The sequence below is a fragment of the Podarcis tiliguerta genome (assembly GCF_965153285.1).
Source record: "Podarcis tiliguerta genome assembly, chromosome: 5".
NCBI classification, from domain to species: domain Eukaryota; kingdom Metazoa; phylum Chordata; class Lepidosauria; order Squamata; family Lacertidae; genus Podarcis; species Podarcis tiliguerta.
Genome location: NC_139538.1, coordinates 42,508,708 through 42,529,923, shown reverse-complemented (window position 1 = coordinate 42,529,923; position 21,216 = coordinate 42,508,708). Strand labels below are relative to the sequence as shown.

At 39.5% G+C, this 21,216-nt stretch overlaps 1 protein-coding gene across 12 annotated transcripts in view; it reads left to right on the top strand.

Moving 5' to 3' along the window:
* The window catches only part of BTRC (beta-transducin repeat containing E3 ubiquitin protein ligase), a 121,747-nt gene that overhangs the window by 7,607 nt on the left and 92,924 nt on the right, over positions 1–21,216 (top strand). For 7 of the 12 annotated variants that reach the window (XM_083443820.1, XM_083443822.1, XM_083443825.1 and 4 more), the window contains exon 2: positions 7,975–8,043. The exons of the other annotated variants lie outside the window; for them this stretch is intronic. In XM_083443820.1, the coding sequence (XP_083299946.1) occupies positions 7,975–8,043 (69 nt within the window). The remainder of the gene's footprint in view (positions 1–7,974; positions 8,044–21,216) is intronic. 12 annotated transcript variants of the gene reach the window in all.

The window sequence follows — 21,216 nt, the reverse complement described above, 5'->3', positions numbered from 1 at the left end:
CTGTTTGAAGTCTTTAATTTAGGAAATCCACAAAACCCAAGATGATTCTTTAAATTAGTTTTGGATTATGTTGCAACCATTTGCAAGCATACAATGGATGAGTTTAATAAGCAATGTATGTATTTGACTAAACTACTAAAATTGCAGATACAGTCCTTAAAAACACAATAGAATAGCCTTGGCTGGGACTTTGATTAAATATCATCTAAACTACACTACATATGCCTGCATCAAAAAGAAGGCTTCCCCCCACCCAAAGTAGCTTCAAATGGTTCTGTTAAATGTAGGAATGTTCTGATGATTATCTTTTTAATTAAAATGAGAAATCTTTGTTTAAAGTGGCATTCTTTTTTTTACGGCCTCTTACAGTCTCTGTAACAATCATTTCTTAAGACTGAACGTTTTTAATTCCAGGAATCCATTTATATAAAACTATGTTTAGACTTAATTAAAGAACAATTTCTTACAAAGCTTGTAAATAGCCAGGAAAAAGGGGGACAGAGAATAAAACTGACATTCACACTTAACAAACTGATTCTTACAAGGTATGTAATATGCTATAAAAATACAATAAAGCCCCTTTTATAAGAGTTCATATTTTCTGATCCTTGTTTTCAAAGGTATTTAAGAAAGATATCAAGGTTCTGTGAAGCAACATCTGTTTTCATGAATGGACTAGCAACCACTTCAGCTTAATCTAATTACCAGTGCATGGAGTTAAACCTTATTAGTATAGAGTTCTAATTAAATACCTTTGCAACTCATTTCTAACCCCCTTTTTCCTTGTGGTACTTTTAATTTGGCATTTTTGAATATTCTGCATTTTTGCCAGAAGAGTTATGGTGTGGGTAGTGAATGAGAAGACATTAACTCTGTGCCATCCCTTCTTCATTCCTCACCCAAAGCACTTAAATCTTATAGGGGGGAAATCCCCAACTCTTCAGGAACTTAAATTTCAGGAGATTTAAACCCTGATGATCTAAACAGAGTTTAGCTAGATTATTATTTTATTTTCATTATTAAATTACCCGTTTCCTTTACCAGCTCATGGACAGCATCTTTATAGCCACTGTTGCAGAGTATTTCTCTCCCCGCACCCCACCCCATGTCGAAGACGTGGAGTCTCCTTTCAGGGACTTGGCTAGTACAAATTATGAAATGTGCCATATTCTCTTGCTCCCGCTTTCTTCAAAACAGAGAGCTTTCTCATTGCATTGCTGAAAATACTGACACTGCAGCTTGAGTTGATGACCTGATCTTTAGTAAGTCAGCTTGATAGACTGACATGGTGATCCTATAGACATGTGTATCTGTGAGTGCAGAGATTAGCATTTAAAAATGTAACTTGCATTTGTGTGGTGGAAGTGAGGTAAGTCCATCCTGTAGTGCTGCCTGTCAGTTACTACAGGGTATTGGTTGGGTAGGACTACACCAGTGTAGCTGGTTCAGTTACGGGTTTTACATTAGCATGCAAGCTGCCTTCATTCCTTCCCAGTTCTGATACCTCTCAACCCTTTTCCATGCTCAGTAATGGCTTTGTGCTCTGCCACTAAACCACATCTGACAGTGGTGCCTGTTTACAACAATTAGGTTGATCCACACTGTTGGCTTGATGTCTTGAGTCAGCTCATAGTGTAGGCACTGCTTGGTAGAGAGGTGTGGAGCCTGATTCCACCTGCTTGTTTGCTCATGCAGCAACAGAAAGGATTGGGCCATAAATAACTCTTAGAGCTTGAGCCAGCCTTGTAAATAAGGCCACAAAAATGACTAGCCTGCAAAAAAAATTTACTAGCCTGTTTTGTGGTCAGGAGAAGGACTGGCGGATGGAACACTCAATCTCTCCTCTGCCATCCCCACTTATATGTAAAAAACTGGCTAGCAAAAAGTGTTGCATGCTGGGCATGAAAGAGAAGGTTTTCTCTCCTTACACCCAGCATAGAAATGCAGGGACTGTCAGATGACTGTCCCTCTGACAGCTTTCAGCCTACTTAACTGCATGTAATTCCTTGTCACCCATGGTGACCAGGCGAGTGGTTAAATACAAGGCTGGCTTAAGCTATACAAAATGTCTGAGTTGCTCAAATGAGTTCCCTTGGTAGTCGTAACACTTTGCTGTGAGCCAAAATAGATTTGTCTCTCTGTAGACAACATCTGGCTTGTCTCTTACGTGCTTTTTCATATTTTTTTAAAAAAAATATTTTGAGGAATATTATTTTACATTCTCAGAGCAAGGAAGTCTTTTTACTTTGTTGTTTTACTTCTAATGGGAATTCCAGATTTGTTTTTAAATTTGTTATTCACCCCAAGCTTTTGGGAAAGAGTGGGCTGTAAATATAAATTTTAACAGTTGGGTTTGAATAAACATCACACTCTATCGCTACTTGTTTTGCAAATATCTAATGAGCATATGCTGCTCTATATTCAATAACTGAACATTTGTTCTTTTGAAAGGCAACGTTAACCGCCACCTCAATCCAGATCCCTGTATTTCTTTCAAAGGAGGGAGCTGTTTAGCACGTGTGCAAGGGCCAGCTCTCTTTATTGCAGTGGAAGGGAAATTCTTTGGGGTCAAAGAACTTCACACATGATGAATCAGTGTTCCTTTCAAGAGATGTGCACATTGTACCAATGGATATCATTGTGTGTTAGGCTTTTTTGAAAAAAGAGAGAAAGAGAAATAAATATTTTGTGAATTTGGTACATAAATGAATGATTTGAGTCTTCATGATGTGACTCGATTCTTTAGTTGCTTTAGGGGTGCGCAAATGGACTCAGTTCTTTAGTTGCTTTAGGGGGGCAATGCAAGGAGAGTGCAGGGTTCAAGTTAACAGCATTTTGTTTTAGCTTTTTGCTTTGTTTGCTTCATTAAATATATGCAATTAGTAAAAGCAAATGGTAAATTTGCTAACGCATCATTGAAGTATTTAGCTTCATGGACTTAGAAAAGTGGAATTTGGTGCTCCATGCCCTCTCTCCTAGCATATCTACTGTAGGCACTGGGAAGAATAGGTTGACCTTAATATTTGCTTTCCACTAAATCGCCGCCTTGCAGCAGTTATTTTCTACTGAATAAAAAGTTTAATTTCACGCCCTGATTAGTGCTAGTATATGCAGGTGGATATTTATTTTAAGTGGCTAAACTGGTCTTCCTTGGCAAATTGCTCACCAACCAGCAGAACTATAATTCCTCATGAGTAGTTAGTGCTAAATTATAGTTCTTGTTAGTGGAGTAAATCAAAACAATACTAGCTGCTAAGTTTTTGACTGGATAGGAGTTATGGGAAGATAGAGATGAGAAAGACACAGTGCAAGATTCAGATGTAATGCTAAACCATGGTTTAGCACTATGATGAATGAGCCTAACTGCCTCCGGGATCACACATTCTCCCGCTCCCCTTTCATCTTCATACATGCTCAGAAGCTTTTGCTTCAATTTCTAGTTTACTGTAATTTGCCATTTTGTCTGGACTGGGAACTGTGGTCATCATCACCAACTGTGGCTTGTTTTGAAACAGCCATAGTTAATATTAAATCATGACTCCCAGTTTGGATGAAATGGGAAGCCATGGTTAACTAAAAGCAAAAGCCTCTTTGCAACAAGCTTTTGTTGAAGGCAACTCATTCAAATATATTTCTTGCTGTGAATGTTTCTGAACATTTCAGGCTTTGATAAAGCAAGGAAGGATTGTGGTGCAGTGGTAAAAGGTCCTATGTTCAATCGTCAGCATTTCCAGATAGGGCTGGGGGAGATTTCTGTCTGAAACTCTGGAGAGCTGCTGCCAGTCAGTGTAGACAGTACTGAGTTAGATGGACTAATGGTCTGACTTGATGTAAGCTTAAAGGAATGTAGGCACTGCACCTGCTTTGTAGACAGCGAAAATGAAGTATTGATAGGTGCCAGTATTTCCACAGATGCATCTGGTAAATTGGTAGTGGGAGCATTATTGTATTTGCTTTTCTAACATTCTTCTGTTCCTTTAACTATGTTTTGGTTAATTTTACAATTGGCTACCCACCTGTTATAGCACATTTTATCATTAAACAAAATTAATTTTAAAAATGGTCTGGAGCTGTCTGCTTTTAATGGGATCTGAGTTTCTTTAGTCCTATAATCTGCCTCATGAGGCTTGTCTGTCTTCTAGGAAGTGCAGCATTGCATCATTAAAATATCACCCCCTGCTGAGAGCAACATCAGTCCTATTCACTAAATGGAAATGCTGAAGCAGTGACAAGTGTTTCTAAAAACTGTATTAAAAATTCATTTATTCTTAGCTAAGCATTTAGCTAAGAATAAATGAATTTTGCCAAATAGGGGATTGCAATAAATTACAGGGTTCTTGTTGTTAACAAAATGCATCTGTCCAAAGGACTACATAAAAATAATAAATATTCTGCCATCCCAGCAGTAGTTCTGTGGTGCCAAAAGGGAGCTGCAGTTTTGATTTCTATTGTTTCAGAATTGAGTGGCTTGAAGCATAGAGGCTGCGTAGGAATATGCTTATGCCCTCACAGAATTATGTGATCAAACTCACATTGCCATGCTAACTTGGCATTGTTCACCTAAAAGCAAGAAGCTTATCATAATCTGTAGCCTCTTGACTCTCATCTGAAAGGAATAACACTGGAGGGTTAGTGCCAGCCACAGTTTTGTTTGTGTGTGTATGTCTCATGCCAGTTTTGGCCCATAATTTTCCCAGCTGGCTTTATTTATCCTTTCTTACAAGATTGGAGAGGCAGATATTTAAGAACCTTTCTTGCACAGAAAGCCCTCTTCTTGCTTGCTACTTAATTAGCACTTGTTTATGACACAGCCTCTGATTTGATTTTTAAAACAAATTGCACAGTAAAGAAGCTGATATTTAAACTGTATGGTAACCATGGCTCCAGCTGTGATTCAAATATTGTAAGCCTTCAGGGGTTGTATTAGGCTTAGAAAATAGGAACTGAGGTCTGTAATTTAATGTCTGTCTTTTAAAGGCTGCATTTTTATATTTATTTTTTAGGGGGGAAACAAATGCATTCCATAGAATTTAAAATATTGACTCATTCTGAGAAAACAGCCTTTTCAGACCTCACTAGAGACTGCTAGATCCATTAAGTTAAAAATGGAAGAAGGGGTAAAGGAAGGTAATAAAACAAAAAGTCAGTTAAAGATTGCAGGGAAAAGATGGCCAGTTTGAAATCAGAACGAGCTAATGACTTTAGTACATCGTGGGAGGGAGACTGTTGAGAAGGCAGCCCTAGAAGTAGGCTACATATTAAATACAGTGTTTGGGTTGCTGCAGCACATTACAGAATTGGAATTTGGCAGGTGTTAGGCTGGGTAATACACTGCATGATGGGGTAGGGAGGGTTCCCATGGGATCATGCTTGTAAAACTTGTATAGAATGGTTGCATCTTGTAGCAAATTCCATAACTGTGAACTGTATGAAGAAGTACTTCCACGCATGCAGTGGGATTTCTCCTTCCTCTCCTTCCTCCTGCAGCCCTCCATATGCTCCTGAAAGCTGCTCCAGAGGGGATCTCAACCCTCCATAACAGATTTTGAGGGTTTGCTGTGGGTGGAGAAGGTGAAATTCTGTTGTGAGAATGCAAGTCTGTACCAGTCACATATGGACAGCATCAGCCACAATACTGATCCTTTTTTAAACTGTTTAGCTTCATTAGTTGACTCTTGGTTCTGCTATTATGAGAGGTGCCTATCCACTTTCTACCCACCGTGCATAATTTTATATACCTCTATCATTTTTTAAAAAGAGCTCCAAATATCATAACTTTTCTTCACAAGGGAGTTGCTATGGCCCCTGAATATTTTAGGCTGCCCTTTTAAAACCTCTTTTCCAGGTCTGCAACATCCTTTTTGATGTGTGGTGACCAGAACTATACACAGTGTTCCAAATGTGGTTGCACCATTGATGGGTATAACAGCATTTTGTTGTTGGCCATTTCATTTTCAATCCCTTTTCCAATGATCCCTAACGCGGAATGCACCTTTTTTTCACAGCTGCTGGGTCGACATGTTCATCAAGTTATCCGCTAAGTCCCGACGCTCCCTTTCTAGTCTGTTGCTGCCAGTTCAGACCACATCAGTGCATTTGTTTATTTAGAAGCTTTTCTGAACAGCTTAATATTTTCAAAATCTCTTAAGTGCTGTACACTGTGTGCAATATAAAAACAATATTCATTAAACCAAAAACACAAACTAAAAACAATGAAACAATCTAAAAAGTAAGTAATACAGAGATTCAGGGGATTTGCATACATAAACCTCATGGGTCAGGGAAAGCCTGAGCAAAAAGATGTGTGAAGCAACTGAGGTTGCTGCTTCACATATGGTAGAGGGAAGGGCAACCCACAGAACAGGGGCAGCAGCAGAAAATGCACTTATTTTGGTCACCACCCTTTGATAGTCTGTTAAGAGCAACAAAGGTAAACTTCCTCAGTCCCTCTCAGAAAGAAGATCATCCATTTGAGTGACCAGGGCCAATTCTGTCCCAAGTGTATATGTGAAGTTAGGGTTTTTTTGCCCCACTATGCATTATTTTACACTTGCTTACACTGAACTGTGTTTGCCGTTTTAATGCCTGCTCATTCTCTGTATGTTGTGGAACATCTGGAATGTATTCTAGAATTTACAATCGATACCTATAGAGCTCTGGATAAACCTGCTAAGCCTTATTATTGCCCTGCCTGAACTTATAGTGCATCTTGGAATGCATATAACTATTGGCTGTTCATTTTAGGAGAAGGTGCTGCCCTGGACTCCTTCAGAATGAGCGTAGGATATAAATGTAATTAATAATAATAGTAATACAGTCAGGTTACAGACACTTCAGGTTGCGTTTTTTCGGGTTATGGACCGCTGAAACCCGGAAGTACCAGAACGGGTTACTTCCGGATCTCGGCAGTCGCGCATGCGCAGAAGCGCCGCTGCAGGTTGTGAATGTGCATCCTGCACAGATCACGTTCACAACCCAAGCGTCCACTGTAATTAATAATAGGTGGGGGAAACTATTAAGGAAGCGCCGCTGCCTTTTCTGGTCTTCTCATTGAGAATTATCTCACAAGCTTTCAAGGAACCCCCAGGGTTCTTCAGAACACATTTTGAACAATCACTGTTTTAAACTGATGCTCTGTGAGTTGTTGTGCTCTTCAAGTAGAATTCCCACATCAAAAAGCGGCTCTAATTGTGGTTATCCTGTTTGCATAGAGTTTTAGATCAGGCATGTCAGAAGAAAATGAAGGGGTTTGGTGCTGTATGGGCTCATATATGCATCCTTTAACAAAAAAGGCTGTAAGGAACAAGCACGTAGCTGCTTGAACCCCTTACCCTTTCCAGCAGTAGGCTGTGAAGAGGTCAGATTTTCTCAGGGCGAACTTGAAGATGACGTTGTACGTGTATAAATTAGATTGGAGGGAAGTGGCCATCACCTAAGAAATTCTCCTTAAGTAGCGTGCATACAATGATCCCCATCCATGGTATGTGAACTATTGTATTTTTCCATGTACAAGACAAAATGTTTTTGCTTATTTTTGCTTTAATAATTTCCTTTTTTTTTGTCAAAAATTGGGGGTCATCTTATACACGGATGGTGAATATTTTTTTTTTAATTAAAAAAACCCACACTACTTATATTCCTGCGGCTGCCGTGAAGAATCTCCCCAAAAAAGCTTAATGGACGATCTTGGGTGTCGGTGGGCCACGCTATAGCTGTATTACGTGGGTTAATTGTTCTAGAGATGTTTACCTGCGCAAAATCCTCTGTGAGTTGGGCATTCTTTATCATCTTTCTTTTCCTAAGGGTCTATTATTTATGCTATATAGAGTAGCAGCCTCCCTGCAATTCCCCTGAAGAATGCATCTTTATGTGTATGGCTGAGAGTGTGTTTGGTGTTTACGTTCACCTGGAAATAAGGGTAGGCTAGCCAGGTCTCAATGTAAAAGGAGGTCTCTTATGTCTATTCTCTCCTAGCCCAGAATACACATGCCTAAAGATGGATTCCAACTTTCATCTTCTGGATACCAAGCATGGCTAAAGCAGGTTGGACTGTGTTACTGTTTCTCATCTCTTGTGAGGGCTTGCACCAGAAAACTTGTGTTTGTTTCATTGGTCAAGTACACATACAGTTCAATACCCTCATGGTGATGTGTAATCAGATATTCACTACATCTATATATTTGTGAGTGTTGTATGTCTGCATGTTGTGTGCATCTCCTGTTTGCACTTCTCGTGAGTAAAAGTTCAAACAAGGATCATCAGAAGGGAGAGTGGGGCAATGTATAGCAAGATCTGCAGCAACAACTCAAATTGCTGAATTAAAATTAGCCTTCAAATGTGAAGGTCTGTGGTGGTGGTAATAACAGGGAGGCCAGTGGGTTAATACACAGGAGGCTTGCATCTAGAGCCTAATTCAGATTTGATTGGGTAAAACAAGTGTGGACATTTGCTCGCATCCCATAACAATCCTGCAGTTTGACACAATCTGACACTATTGGGAGTCCCTGCTCAGATGTGGTCTGGCGCTATATTACTTTGGTGATTATTAAAGGCCAAGCTTTAGATGTTTCAGCAGCCTGGCTCTAGCAATTGCTGTCAACATCTCAAAACAAATCTAGTATAACAATTCTCCCAAAAGAATCTTGTTTTCAACTTTGCATGTATGACACATGCACACTCATGGCACATCTGTATCTTTGTGGGGAAATGTAACATCCTTGAAAAGTAGAAATGAAAAGTTGCTTCATTGTAGGAAGATGGAACGATTGTGTCATGGTACTAACAAATGAGAACAATGCAGCTAAGCTGCATCTGGTTGTTGTGGCAACTACAGTTTTGAAGGCGACTGTTAGAATGAAAGTCTCTCTGGTGCTCTGTGCCTAATGAAACAAATGGATAAAGAACTCCTTGAACTGAGTAGGAGAAAATAAAAGAATGAAACCTCAAGTTTTAAGTGGGAGGAGAGAATCTTGGGGTCTCTCATTTTCTTTGCTCTGCAAGCAGCCCAGCAGGACTAGTTTATTTTATGCACGAAACATTTTGGATTGTTACAGAGAGATCAGCAAAGAAACGTGAGATCCCTTCCTCAAAGAAAATAACATCGGAAACCTTATAGTAGGTCTTTAGTTTCATCTGCATACCACCTCTAAACTATTAGTAACGTACAAGACTGTTTGCAGCAAGAGCTCAGTTGAGGGTGCTAGAATCTATCCCTAGTGCGATCGAACGCAAGATCATTGTTGAAATAGCTTTGTTCTTTTCTGTGCAGGACCTTGGCTAAGAGAACTGCTAAAAAATAGATTCTGTCCTAAGTAGTCCCCCTTCTCTTTTTCTTAAAGGCTACTTTTGCCACTACCACTGGAAATCAGAACCTCAATCTGCTCATTAATTTTCATGTTGACTGAAGTACTCATGTTGTCTTTGCATTTACTGACCTAATTAAAATACTACTTGCCCAGGCAGTATTATATTGAAATACATGAATGGGTAGTACTTAGCTTCCCTCTCCCTCCCTCTTCTCTGTTGAAAACTGTTAGGGACCTATTCAGTTCTATCCATTCCTTTAATGCTTTGCCCAATGTGCATGAGTTGCTGGCCCAAAAATGTACAGTGGAACCTCAGGTTATGTACTGTCCTCCTTACGAACGCTTTGGGTGATGGGCTAACCTGGAAGTAGATGCTCCTGGTAGTGAACTTTGCCCTGGGATGCGAGCGGAAGTTGTGCGGCAGCGGGAGGCCCCATTAACGCCTCAGGTTAAGAATGGTTTCGGGTTAAGAACAGACCTCTGGAATGAATTAAGTTTGTAACCAGAGGTACTACTGTAATATAATCATTTCCCCTTTAAAATGTACTGCATACATATTTTGGATTTGTGGTAATACCTTAAAAGTGCTTAACACAATGTTCAATAGATAAATAGGTACCACTGCAGCGGGAAGGTAAACAGTGTTTCTGTGCACTCTGGCTTGCGTCATAGTGGTCTGTTGTGCCAGCAGTGGTTTAGTCATGCTGGCCACATGACTCGGAAAGCTGTCTTTGCTTTCTGTCAGAAAGCACTTCAGGCTCCCTCGGCCTGAAGTGAGATGAATGCCGCACCCCATAATTTCCTTTGGCTGGACTTAACTGTCCAGGGGTCCTTTACTTTTACCTACCTTACCTTACTTCCCTTTCAGTTGGCTTGGTTTGCCCCCAGTTATGTGAACAGATATGGTTGGTCACAAAGGGAAAAAATGGCAGAAAACAATATTGAAAAAGGGTGAATATTATCACAGTTAAAAGGTTTGTCAGGAAATCTTCCTGACCTCCCCCTCCCCTTGCTGTTTACAGCTCAAAAATGGAAACAGTGGAATATTTAAAACAGCCCTAGGTGGAAAAGGTTTACATTTGCTTGAAGTATTAACTGTGGTAATACAACCTCTGACAGTGCAGTGGCAGCATTTGTCAAGATAAATCGTTATAGGACTAATGTCAACTGTTTATGTTACCTGAATTGCTTAACAGTGCACCTGAATAACAGAGATGGTACGTCTTACACTGCCTAAAAGCACCTTAATTTTAAATGGAGATAAATCATCCCACTCTAAACATTTTGGGTGATGTTTCAGCTCAACTGGATGCATATGATTGTTTATCTTAGTTCATCTGAAATTATAGGGAGAGTTAGCATTTCTTTCTTAACCTTGACTGGTCCTTTAGCAGTTGGAAAAATTTGGCTTGTGTGCAAACCCCAGTGTCATCGCAGCAGTCTCTTGTCATGGCTGTGGAGTTTCCCCTTTGTATTGCACACTCTTGATCTTGCGCTTGGCTTAAATGGAATGCATAAAATGCCCCTGTAAAAGTATATTAATTTGATCTTAAAACAGTTTGTGTTACAAATGAGATGAAGGAAGATGGATTTTTGCAAGACTGGACACAGTCCGCTATTAAGGACAAAAGGTTATAATATTGAATGTAGGCAACTCTGCACAGGTTCTGTTCAATTGTTATCCCCGATTTAAGCAGCTGAAATTGTGCAAATCTAACCTGCTTAATTTTTAAATAAAATTGTCAGGTTTTTATTGATGTTTATATAGCATGTGTCCAGTCTTGCAGAAAGCCAAGGAAGAATGTGTTGCCCAAGTTAATATTGGGTTTGGTGACTTCTTCCTCATAGATTATTATTTAGCAAGCTTATTGCTGGGTGGTGGCTTCAAACATGCCAGAAGTTTGCAGGATGTTCACAGTTGATCATCAAGCTTGCTAGAATTTGTCTAGCTTCAGGACCCATAGAGGGACTTGGACTGCCAAGGTCACTTTGGCGGACAACGTTTGCCAGCTAATGGATTTTGATCTTGATTCTTCTGGATCTCACAGCAGTGTTTGATACTGTTGACTTAATATCCTTCTGGACCACTTGTCAGGACTGGGGGTCAGCAGGACTGTGTTACAATCGGTAACTTGTTCCAGAAGGTGATATGAAGAGAGATATTGTGGGGTATCCATCTTATGCTGTTTATTATACAGTGTATAACAACTATGTAAAATCACAGGGGGAGGTTGCTTGCCATGCTGTAATGCTGATGGTATCCAGCTTTATTTCTCTTCCTTCATTCCCAGTGATCCTGATGGATTGGATGATAGCAAATAAACTGAAGTTCAGACCAGTTGAGTTGGAGATGCTGGTATGGATGGTTCTGTTGATGTGGGGGATAGGTAATTGACCTGTTGTGGACCAGGTAGCATCCCTTTGAGGAGTGGATCAGCAGTCAGGAGATCTGGACAAAGCATTCTATCTTGACTTTATGGTGGCATCTGTTGCTAGGAATACCTTTTACCAGCTCTGTCTGGCTTGGCAGTTGATCCTGGGGTGTGGGTGTGTGGGTGTTAGATTGGGCTAGTGTAATGCAATGCTTGTGGGCTATTTTTTACTCATTCAGAAAATTTACCTGGTACAGAATGTGGTGGCCAGGGTATTAAGAACTGGGGGTAGGCGGGGAACATAATATGAGGACTCAAAGAACTGAACTGGCTTCCAGTTTCTGAACAGAATTCAACATGTTGACAGTTTTGAAATCATAAATGGACTAGATGCCAGAAGTAATAGAAAAAGAGATCTAGTTCCTAAATTTAAAAAACACATTCTAATTTAGGTGGCTACAAGAGCAGATCCTTTTCTAAGTGGTATCCCCTCTGGAATTCCTTGCCATTTTCCAGAGGCTGCTGAAGATACCTGTTCACACACACAATACTTTATGGTATGAAATGGTTGCAAAACAGTAGATGCTGCTGCTTGATGTAGTTATTGTTCTTATTGTTTTTTGTTCTCAAAGCAGCTTACATAAACAATCATATTCCTAAAGGATGGGTTGAAAGCCACACTGAATTACCTGAAGTCTCTTAGTTACTTCTTGTGGCATATGGGGGTTAAGTGACCAAGTAAATCTCACTGGATTCAAGAATCTGAATGGAACCTAAAGCTTTTTGCACTGGTGCGAAAGGGAGTGGTAACGAAATGGTTAAATAATGTGTCGGAATAAGGAAGTTTGGGTCTTGTTCTTGACTCTGATGTTGGCTTGCCGGGTGACCTCCAGAAAAGCAATTAACCTTTGTCCTTCTATAAAGGGAAAGGCAGTTATAACAATAATATAGGCACCCTGTTGTTACCACAGAGACCAGTATAGAATAAAAAGGATTTCTTTGTAAAAAGACTAGATAGGAATACTTACTCTTTTTTCCTGTTTAGCATCATCCAGTTGAGCCCTTTAATTGTTTTTTTCTTCTGTAATCCCCACCAACATACATCATTTTTGAGATTATGCTATATCCTAATATTCTGTGTTTCTTTAAGCTAGTAAAGAGTTAAAAAGGTGATCAAGAGAAGGACCCCTATTGCATCACAGAGGTGTTACAGAGTATACACAGCTTGTTTAGGTGATACTTGTAGCATAAAGAGCCAAAGTGAGGGTGTAATTTCTCGGTAAGGACAAGGGGGAAAGTGGGGTGCCACAATTCTATGGGTTCCCTCATAAACACTTTGAGAGCTTTTTAACTATCAGTTGATTAGTTCCATTCTGAAAGCTTTGCATTTAAATTCTGCACCAGATCCTATTTCCCTTATCTGTGCTCTACTTGCCTTGGTTGCCAAGGTTCTTAAATGTCTTTAGATGTACTGTATATAATTCTAGATGTTTGCTTCTGAAAATCCTAATCTGACTGTTAGATATCTAGATACAACTTTCTGGAGGACTGAAGAATTATTTCCCACTTTTAGGCACCACAGTGGATTTTTCCAACTTGCTTAGGTTTGATATAATTACTTCTGTTAATTCTGCTGATATACATTTTGATTTTGTGCTTCTGTAGAAAATAATTAACATTGATTAAAATAGGAAAATTAGAAGTACCTTGTCACCCAGGTACCTAATGGGTTGATTCTGACGACACTGAAGTGTTTGAAGTATTTTTTCCACCTCTGCATTCAAGGTTAATGGATACTTAATAGCAATGAATAAATTACTCCCCTTTTTGTTTTTTATAGATTGAGGATTTGCTCTGCCATTCACCAAAAACTGGCTACTGTTTTTATCCTGTTCCAAAGCTGTAAATGTAGCACTGTTGACTTCCATTTTAGGAGTTTTTTCTTTTAAAAATGGAATAGATCTTCCTCATGCTTCTTAAATTCTTTTGTGTAAAGCTGACTTGACCTAGCTATTGCTTTGCTTTCCTTGTTACAATAGTTCCAAGTAGCACATTTTAAAAAATCTTACTTTACAACACTCTGGGGTTGTGCCTGCAGTTCAGCCTGTGATTTTCCCATTTGTCAATGGGACTTAATCCTATGCATGACTACCCAAAAGAAAGTCCCATTCAATAACAGCATAATCCTGTACATGTTTACACAGAATGGTCTAAAACAGTTCATTAAGTGGTCAGTCTGTGAGCGTTTAGAAAAGAATGCTGCGATTACAAAGAGCCAGGATGGGTTTCTCAAGAGCAAGTCATGCCAGACTAACCTTATTTTCTTGTTTTGTTGATAGAGCTACTAGTTGGGTAGATGAAAGGAATGTTGTAGACATAGAATATCTTGATTTCAGCAAGAATTTTGATAGTATCCTCTACAGTATTCTTGTTGGCAAGCTGCTAAAATGTGGGATAAACAATGCTACCATTAGAGGGATTTATAGTTGACTGATGGAGCATACTCAATGAATGCTCATCGCTGGCTCCTCAGTAGCTTGGAGAGAAGTAATATGTGGGGTGCTGCAGAATTCTGCCCTGGTCCACTGTTGTTCAACATCTTCCTTAATGACTTCGACAAAGGAATAGTGAGGAATGCTCATCAAATTTGCAGATGACAAAAAATTGGAAGGGTAGCTTATCTCACTTGTCAGAAGCAGAATTCAAGATGAACTTGACAGGATGGAGAATTGGGCAAAGACAAACATGAATTTCAATAGTTAAATGTAAAGTTCTGCATTTAAGTAGGCAAAATTAGGCACAAGTACAGCATGGATGACATCTGGTTTGATGGCAGTACATGTGAAAATGATCTAGAGATTTTAGGAGACCATAAGCTAAATATGAGCCAGCAATTCAGGTTGACAGCTGAAAAGGCAAGGGAGTTTTAGGCTGCATCTATACAATATACAATAGAAGTATACACTATACAATAGAAGTATAGTGTCCAGACCTTGAGAAGTAAAAACTATTTTGGTTTGGTCAGACCTCACCTAGAATAAACTCTCCTTTTCTGGATACTGCAGTTTGGGAAGCAACTTGACAAACTGAAACATATACAGAGGAGAGTGACATAGGTAACAAACAGTCTGGAAATGAAGTCCTATGAAGAAAAATGAAAGGAATTGGGTTCGTCTGAAGAAGAAATGAAAAGAGATGAAAAGAGAGCCTCATTAGATATTTGAAGGGCTCTCTTACGTAGATTATGGTACTCCCCCCACTCCCAAATTGATCCAGTGGGTGGAATCTGAACCAACAGGTACAAATTACAAGAAAGACGATTTTGACCGAAGTCTAGGAAAACATTCTGATGGTATGAGCTGTTCAACAGAGGAATAGGCTGCCTTGAAAGGTGTTGGACTCTCCTTTTGCTGGAGGCTTTTAATTTAAGCAGAGGCTAGATTGCCATCTATTTGGGATGCTGTAGTCATTTTGTTCCTTCATCAGCAGGTTGCTGGCCTAGATGACTGAGTTCTGTTCCAATTCGTATGGGAGGAATTCAGTGTAGTGCTAAAGAGATGATTCCATCAGTGCAATCTTTTTAGCTTTCCAGAAAGAACAGTCCCACTCTCCCAGCATGCTGTTCTGGAGGTTCCCTCAGCCCAATTTGGGGGTGGGGGTGGAGTGAAGAGCAAAAGGGCCTGTAGTGCTAGCAGAAGACCTAGTGAAACTCAGTTGAATCCAGCCTATGATTCTACATCCAACTGTGTTCCGTGTGACTCACTCCCTGGTAAGTGTGCTTAGGATTGTAGTTTTACTTTGAGGCAAGACTGTAAAGGGTTAAATGCATCCTTAAATGCATAAAGTTGTGGTCTCTATGCAACTGAGGTTTGGATGATAGTCTATAATTATACAACAAGATGCTCTTCAAAGTTTTGCTTTTCCCTTTCCCCGTGAAGCTTCACACACAAGGGATACAACTCATATCTCAGTGGAATTTACAAAATAATATTTTAAAATGTCTTGACATAGAAGAGTCATGCTGAAAGGAGCCAAAATAATTACTAATTTGATAAGCTAAGCCTGGCAGGGTAATTTTGTCAGACAATGAAAAGCCCTGTCGTGTTTTATCTATCCCATGACAGAGAGAATGCAGAAGAATACAAGGTCAAGTTGTAGTGATACAGGAGTTTGGATGGGTAGTCTGAACTCCAAATTAATTTTGGCAGTACTCTTTGATTAGGAAATTGAGCAGTGCAGTGACAAAATAAATTTAAGATGACAATTGCTGTTTAGTTCAGGCACTTGGGGAAAGTTGGGGAAAGTAGGGGGCATTCTTTGCTGGTAGAGAGATGAGTGAACATCACTAACTTCATTTTGCACATAGTTGGAGTTCAAGAAAAACTGTATTTAATTGGTAACTGTATTTAATGTCTTGCATACCATTGTAGTGACTGAGAGAAGTTGTCCTTGGAATTCAACATGGTTGAAATAGAAATGACGTGTGGATGGAGAATGCTAATATCATCCATATATATGCTAGCCTGTTATAGTAAAAGTACAGTGCGAATTATAAAAACCAACAGCCATGTGACACCTTAAAAGACCAACAATTTTGTTTGCTAGACTATAAGATGCTACATGACTTTTGTTTTTTTGCTGCAACAGTAACTTCAATGACTTTCTGGAAATTCTGAAATTGGAACCCGTTCCATGTAGGATCCTTTGCTTAGAAAATAAAATAGAGTGAAAAGTGCTCCTGCATGGAAGATGTAGATTGTGTTCCTTAAAGGAGCACAATAAGTCTGCATAATAGTGTATTGCACAAGAGGAAGCTGACAGAAAAAATACTTCAGAACAACCTAAAGAGGCTCTTAAAATAATATTTAGTGGCACTATAAATCGATGATTTTATCACATAATAATCCCAGTCTGTCCCCCAAATGCTGGTGCTGATAGAAACAAAAAGGTAAGTATTTCCACTTAGGTTGGGAATGTTGGCCATAGCAGCTTTTGTGGAGATGGTGTTCCTAGAAATTAATTTAATAACAAAAGAGGAATTGATACCAATCCCTTTGTTAGCATTACTGGGCATATGGGGTGAGCCCAAGTGAAGATGGTTTGGACGAATAATTGATTCTATATTTTTTGCTAGCCCCCAGGATTGTTATCACAAGAAGGTTTATCAGGATTTATGTTATAGTCAAATCTGTTTCATAGCCATTGCCGAAAAATTAACTCAAAATTAAGATATGCTAGTGGACAAACAAAAAAAGATTCATTTTCAAATGTGTGGCAAGAATTTATTTTATGTACATTAATAATGCTAGCAATGTTCAAACGGCTCTTGTGAAATATGCTACTACTATACTGAATTCTAAGTGTCTTCGCAGCTGTAAGTGACAGTATTGTAAGACCTGGAGGACATCCTGATATTTATATATCAAATCTTTTCAGAAAAATTACTAGCCCACAACACCAAGTATAATAATTATTTTTCCCAGGGATTGTGAATGAAACAACCCAGTTTGCATTTTTTGGGTGTGGATGTTTTAATTTTAATGTAATTGTAGTGCATTGTATTTTTTGTTTCATTATTCTTATGTATTCTTTTATGTTGTTGAAATATATGTTCTTGCTTAAATAAATAAAAAAGATTCAAAAAGAAATGGTTGTTTCGTGAAAATTATGTATTCATTCCCTCACTAGTTGCGGAAGACAACAAGAGGCCTATTGGGTTTCATTCTGCCACATGATATTAATTGTAGCAGAGGAAACGAGGGCAAGGATGTTTGCCATGCCCCATCAGTTGCATTCCAGTTGTCCTCTGTGAGTTGGAGGGCAACCATCTCTCACTGGTAGGGTTCTACAACGTCAGAACAGACTCCCAGCTGCAAACAGCCATCTTCCAGTTTAACAGGTAACATGACGGAGGGAGTTGAAGCATCTTCACTTTGTTGCATCTTCACATGTGTGGCGAATTTCACACATTGGTATTTAATTATATATATTCAAGTACATAAGTTAATTGTGTATGTTAAATAATATTAACCATGTTGCAAACTGTACGGTATTGAAATTTAATTCAGTGTGTGGCCCTTGGGTTCTGTGTCGATGTACTCTTGCGGCCCACTTGGTCTGAGAGGTTGGGCCACCCTGTTCTAGAGGTTGATTCCTCTTTGGGTCTCAGGTGTGGGTAATGCATGGCCCTCCAGATGTTGCTGAACTACAGCTCCCATAATCTCTAGCAATTGGCCATGCTTGCTGGGTCTGATGGAAGTTGTAGCTTGTCAACATCTGGAGGGCACAATGTCTTCCTCAGCAGCATTTAGACCAGGTGTGGGGACCAGGTCTAAAAGGTGCTGAGGGAGACTACAGCATAATTTAGATCAAATTGTGATAACAATTTGGCGTAGGGCAGTAGGATAGAAACACTGATTCCATTATCTTTCTTCCCTGATGAGCAACTCTGTACACACTGTGGTTTGCAGTATTTCTTTTGGGTTTTGGTTTGTTTTGGGGTTTTTTACTCTGTAGTTGACATGGGTGCAAGCAGGAGATACTGTCAATCACTATTTCGGTGATAAACAATGTGGCCCTTGTTTGTGGAGCTGTCAGTGCAGTAGTGAGTTTTTGAAGTACACAGCTTGACCAGGAGTTCTGAGAAGTGCCTATTGAGCTTTCTTAGCACTGAGGCAGTAAATGAAGGTGTCCTGTTGGGTCACTCCTCTGATTTACACACATTGTGTTTCTGTTGAAACACCTGAGGCCTTTTGTTTGAGTTTGTGAATAAGCTTCTTTCAGACACCACTAGCAATTTAAAGCCTGTGCTTTCTTTGGGTGGAAGGCAAGAACAGGAATGATGTTTTCCATTCGTAGATTGATCTTTTAAAACATAATAAATGTTGCCTCCTTTGAAGAAAAAGAAAAAGCCATACCTCTTGAAGTAAATATGAATTTTGTTATGTATATGACAAAAATTATGAATCACTGCATCACACCTAAGAGTATGAATTAGTTGATGGAAGAAACAGTGTTACCCAATATATGCTATATGTATATGTATTTACCTTTAACTTTCAGGATTCTTGTGTAATTATTTCCATGTAGTGATACTGATTTCCTTCATACAAACTTTGGGTATCTTACAGGATGAGCAGAATTCAGTTTCCTTTAAGGGCTATGCCACATTTTGTATGTTCATGTAAAAACATTTGTATACACCCATTGTATGTATTTATATAGATAAATGTGCAATGAAGCTGAATAGGCCACAGCTCCCCATCTTATGTATATGCAGTGGCAAACACAGGTTGTATGTGGCATGCATCTAAGGACAGAGTCATGAAGAATATTTGAACAAGTGCATATTCTGAAGCTTTAGCATGGAAAGAAACTAAAATGGCATTGGCTCTCCCCCTGCATTTGAGACATAAGACACAGTCCATTCACTCACCTATTCTTATCCTATAGAGCACAGTGTGTTACAAGCAGAGAGTATGTGTACCAAAGTGAGGAGTTTGCAAAGCAGATAACTCTAGGTGTAACACTCAAGAAAGTTGTGTTACTTTAGGTTGACTCTTAAAATGCAACAGAGGAAAACTGCCTCCATTCTTAAGAAAAAAGTGTTTTCAGAATGAAAAAGATCGGAGAGGGTGAATAAATATGCTGGTGGTATGGAGTACAGCACGCACGTCCAGCAGGTAGATAGTGATCTACCAGTACATCACTGGAGATCTGTGGTAGATCACTGGCTCCCCCCAAAGAAGATCAACAAGTTTGGCTCCCCCCCAAAAGTTCAACATTTAAATTGCCCTGCCCCAACATTTAAATTTGCCCCCAAAGAGGAGCTTTTGACCTGAACCCCTCAAAATGGGGTAGATCACTGGCAGTCTTTAACTCTGTGAGTAGAGCACAGTCTCTCAGGAGTTGGCCACCCCTGGAGTACAGGATTGGGAATTGCCTATGGCTTATTATTACTGAGTGTCATCTATTTACATTTGCTTTATTGAGAATGAGAGGACAGGTCCCTACCCCAAGGGGCATACAGTCTCACAATTGACACAAGGGAGGCAACAGATGAAGAGTAAGGAAATGGAGGGAAAGATGAACAAGGTAGAAATGTGCGATTACACACACACACTTTGGATTTGTTTCAGTAGGCCATTTGGAACAAAGAATCTTGTAGCACCTTAAAGGCTAACAGATTTATTACCGCATATGCTTTTGTAGACCAGAGGCCACATGATCAAATGTATTATGTGTTCTCTTTGGCTTGCCTGTGGGTGTACAGAGGAAAATTGTAAGCTGTGGGGGTCAAATGGCAATGAATTTCAGAAAAAAGCACTGTGACAAGTTGGTTAAGTAGGGTATTAAGACTAAAGAATTGTCCCAAAAGCTTCACAGAAGAGGTGAGTTTAAAAGAGGAATCTGAAGGAAGAAATTGGGGGTGGAGATCCTCATGTAAGTTCTCTGGTGGCAGTTCCCAGTACTAGGGGCAGGAAGGAGAAAAGGAGTTGTTTCAGGAAGCAAGAAGGTTGTTGTAACTTGAAGAGTCAAGGGTTTAGATGGATACAGAAGGATAAAAGCACAGAGAAATGCAAGGCAAAGCCACGGCGAGTTTTGAAGGTAAGAACAAGAAGCTTGTGCAAAAAGCAGGCAGGATGTTTTTGAGGATTTAAGGAGTGGTGAGATATGTGAATAATTTTTGCAGTAGATGGATATTGGTGGATTAAGGTGACCAGAGAGAAGGAGATTTCACTAATCAAGGCAAGAGATGATCAGTGTGGAGCAGCATTTTTGCTATGAGGACAAAGAGGGAAGGCCATACTTTGGTTGTAAAGGAAGAAACCACATGATTCTTACTGAATCTTTGGGATCATCAGGCTCTCTAGTATTTCTGCTCACATTTTCTGCAATCTGTGGAGTATTGATATTACTGGTGACTCGGTGCCAATTCTCAAATTGAAGTTTAAGCCACAGAACTCTTAAAATATTGATAGCCAACAGGCCTTGTAACCTGGAGTGGATTGTGTAATACAGTGGTACCTCGGGTTACAAACACCTCAGGTTACGAACACCTCGGGTTACAAACACCTCGGGTTACAAACACTTTAGGTTACAGACTGCTAACCTGGAAGTAGTACCTCAGGTTAAGAACTTTACCTCAGGATGAGAACAGAAATTGCAGGGTGGCAGCAGTGGGAGGCCCCCTTAGTTAAAGTGGTACCTCAGGTTAAGAACGGACCTTCGGAACGAGTTAAGTTCGTAACCAGAGGTACCACTGTACATAGTTGATGGGTAGTTCAGATTTCCCTCATCACCAAGAAATTTAATTGAGAAATTTATTTGAGATAACTGCATGCTAGAAATTACCCTATTTTTTGGATGGACAGGCTTGGTCTTCCCGTTTGACCTAATTTTTAAACAAGGTGCAAAGTAAGGTTACAAGCTTTATAGCATGTATTTTTCCCTCTGATAAGTGAGACTAACTTCCAGGTAAATGTACACAGAATTGCAGCTTAAGTAGATTAATTGATATTAATGATTAAAATTTGGCC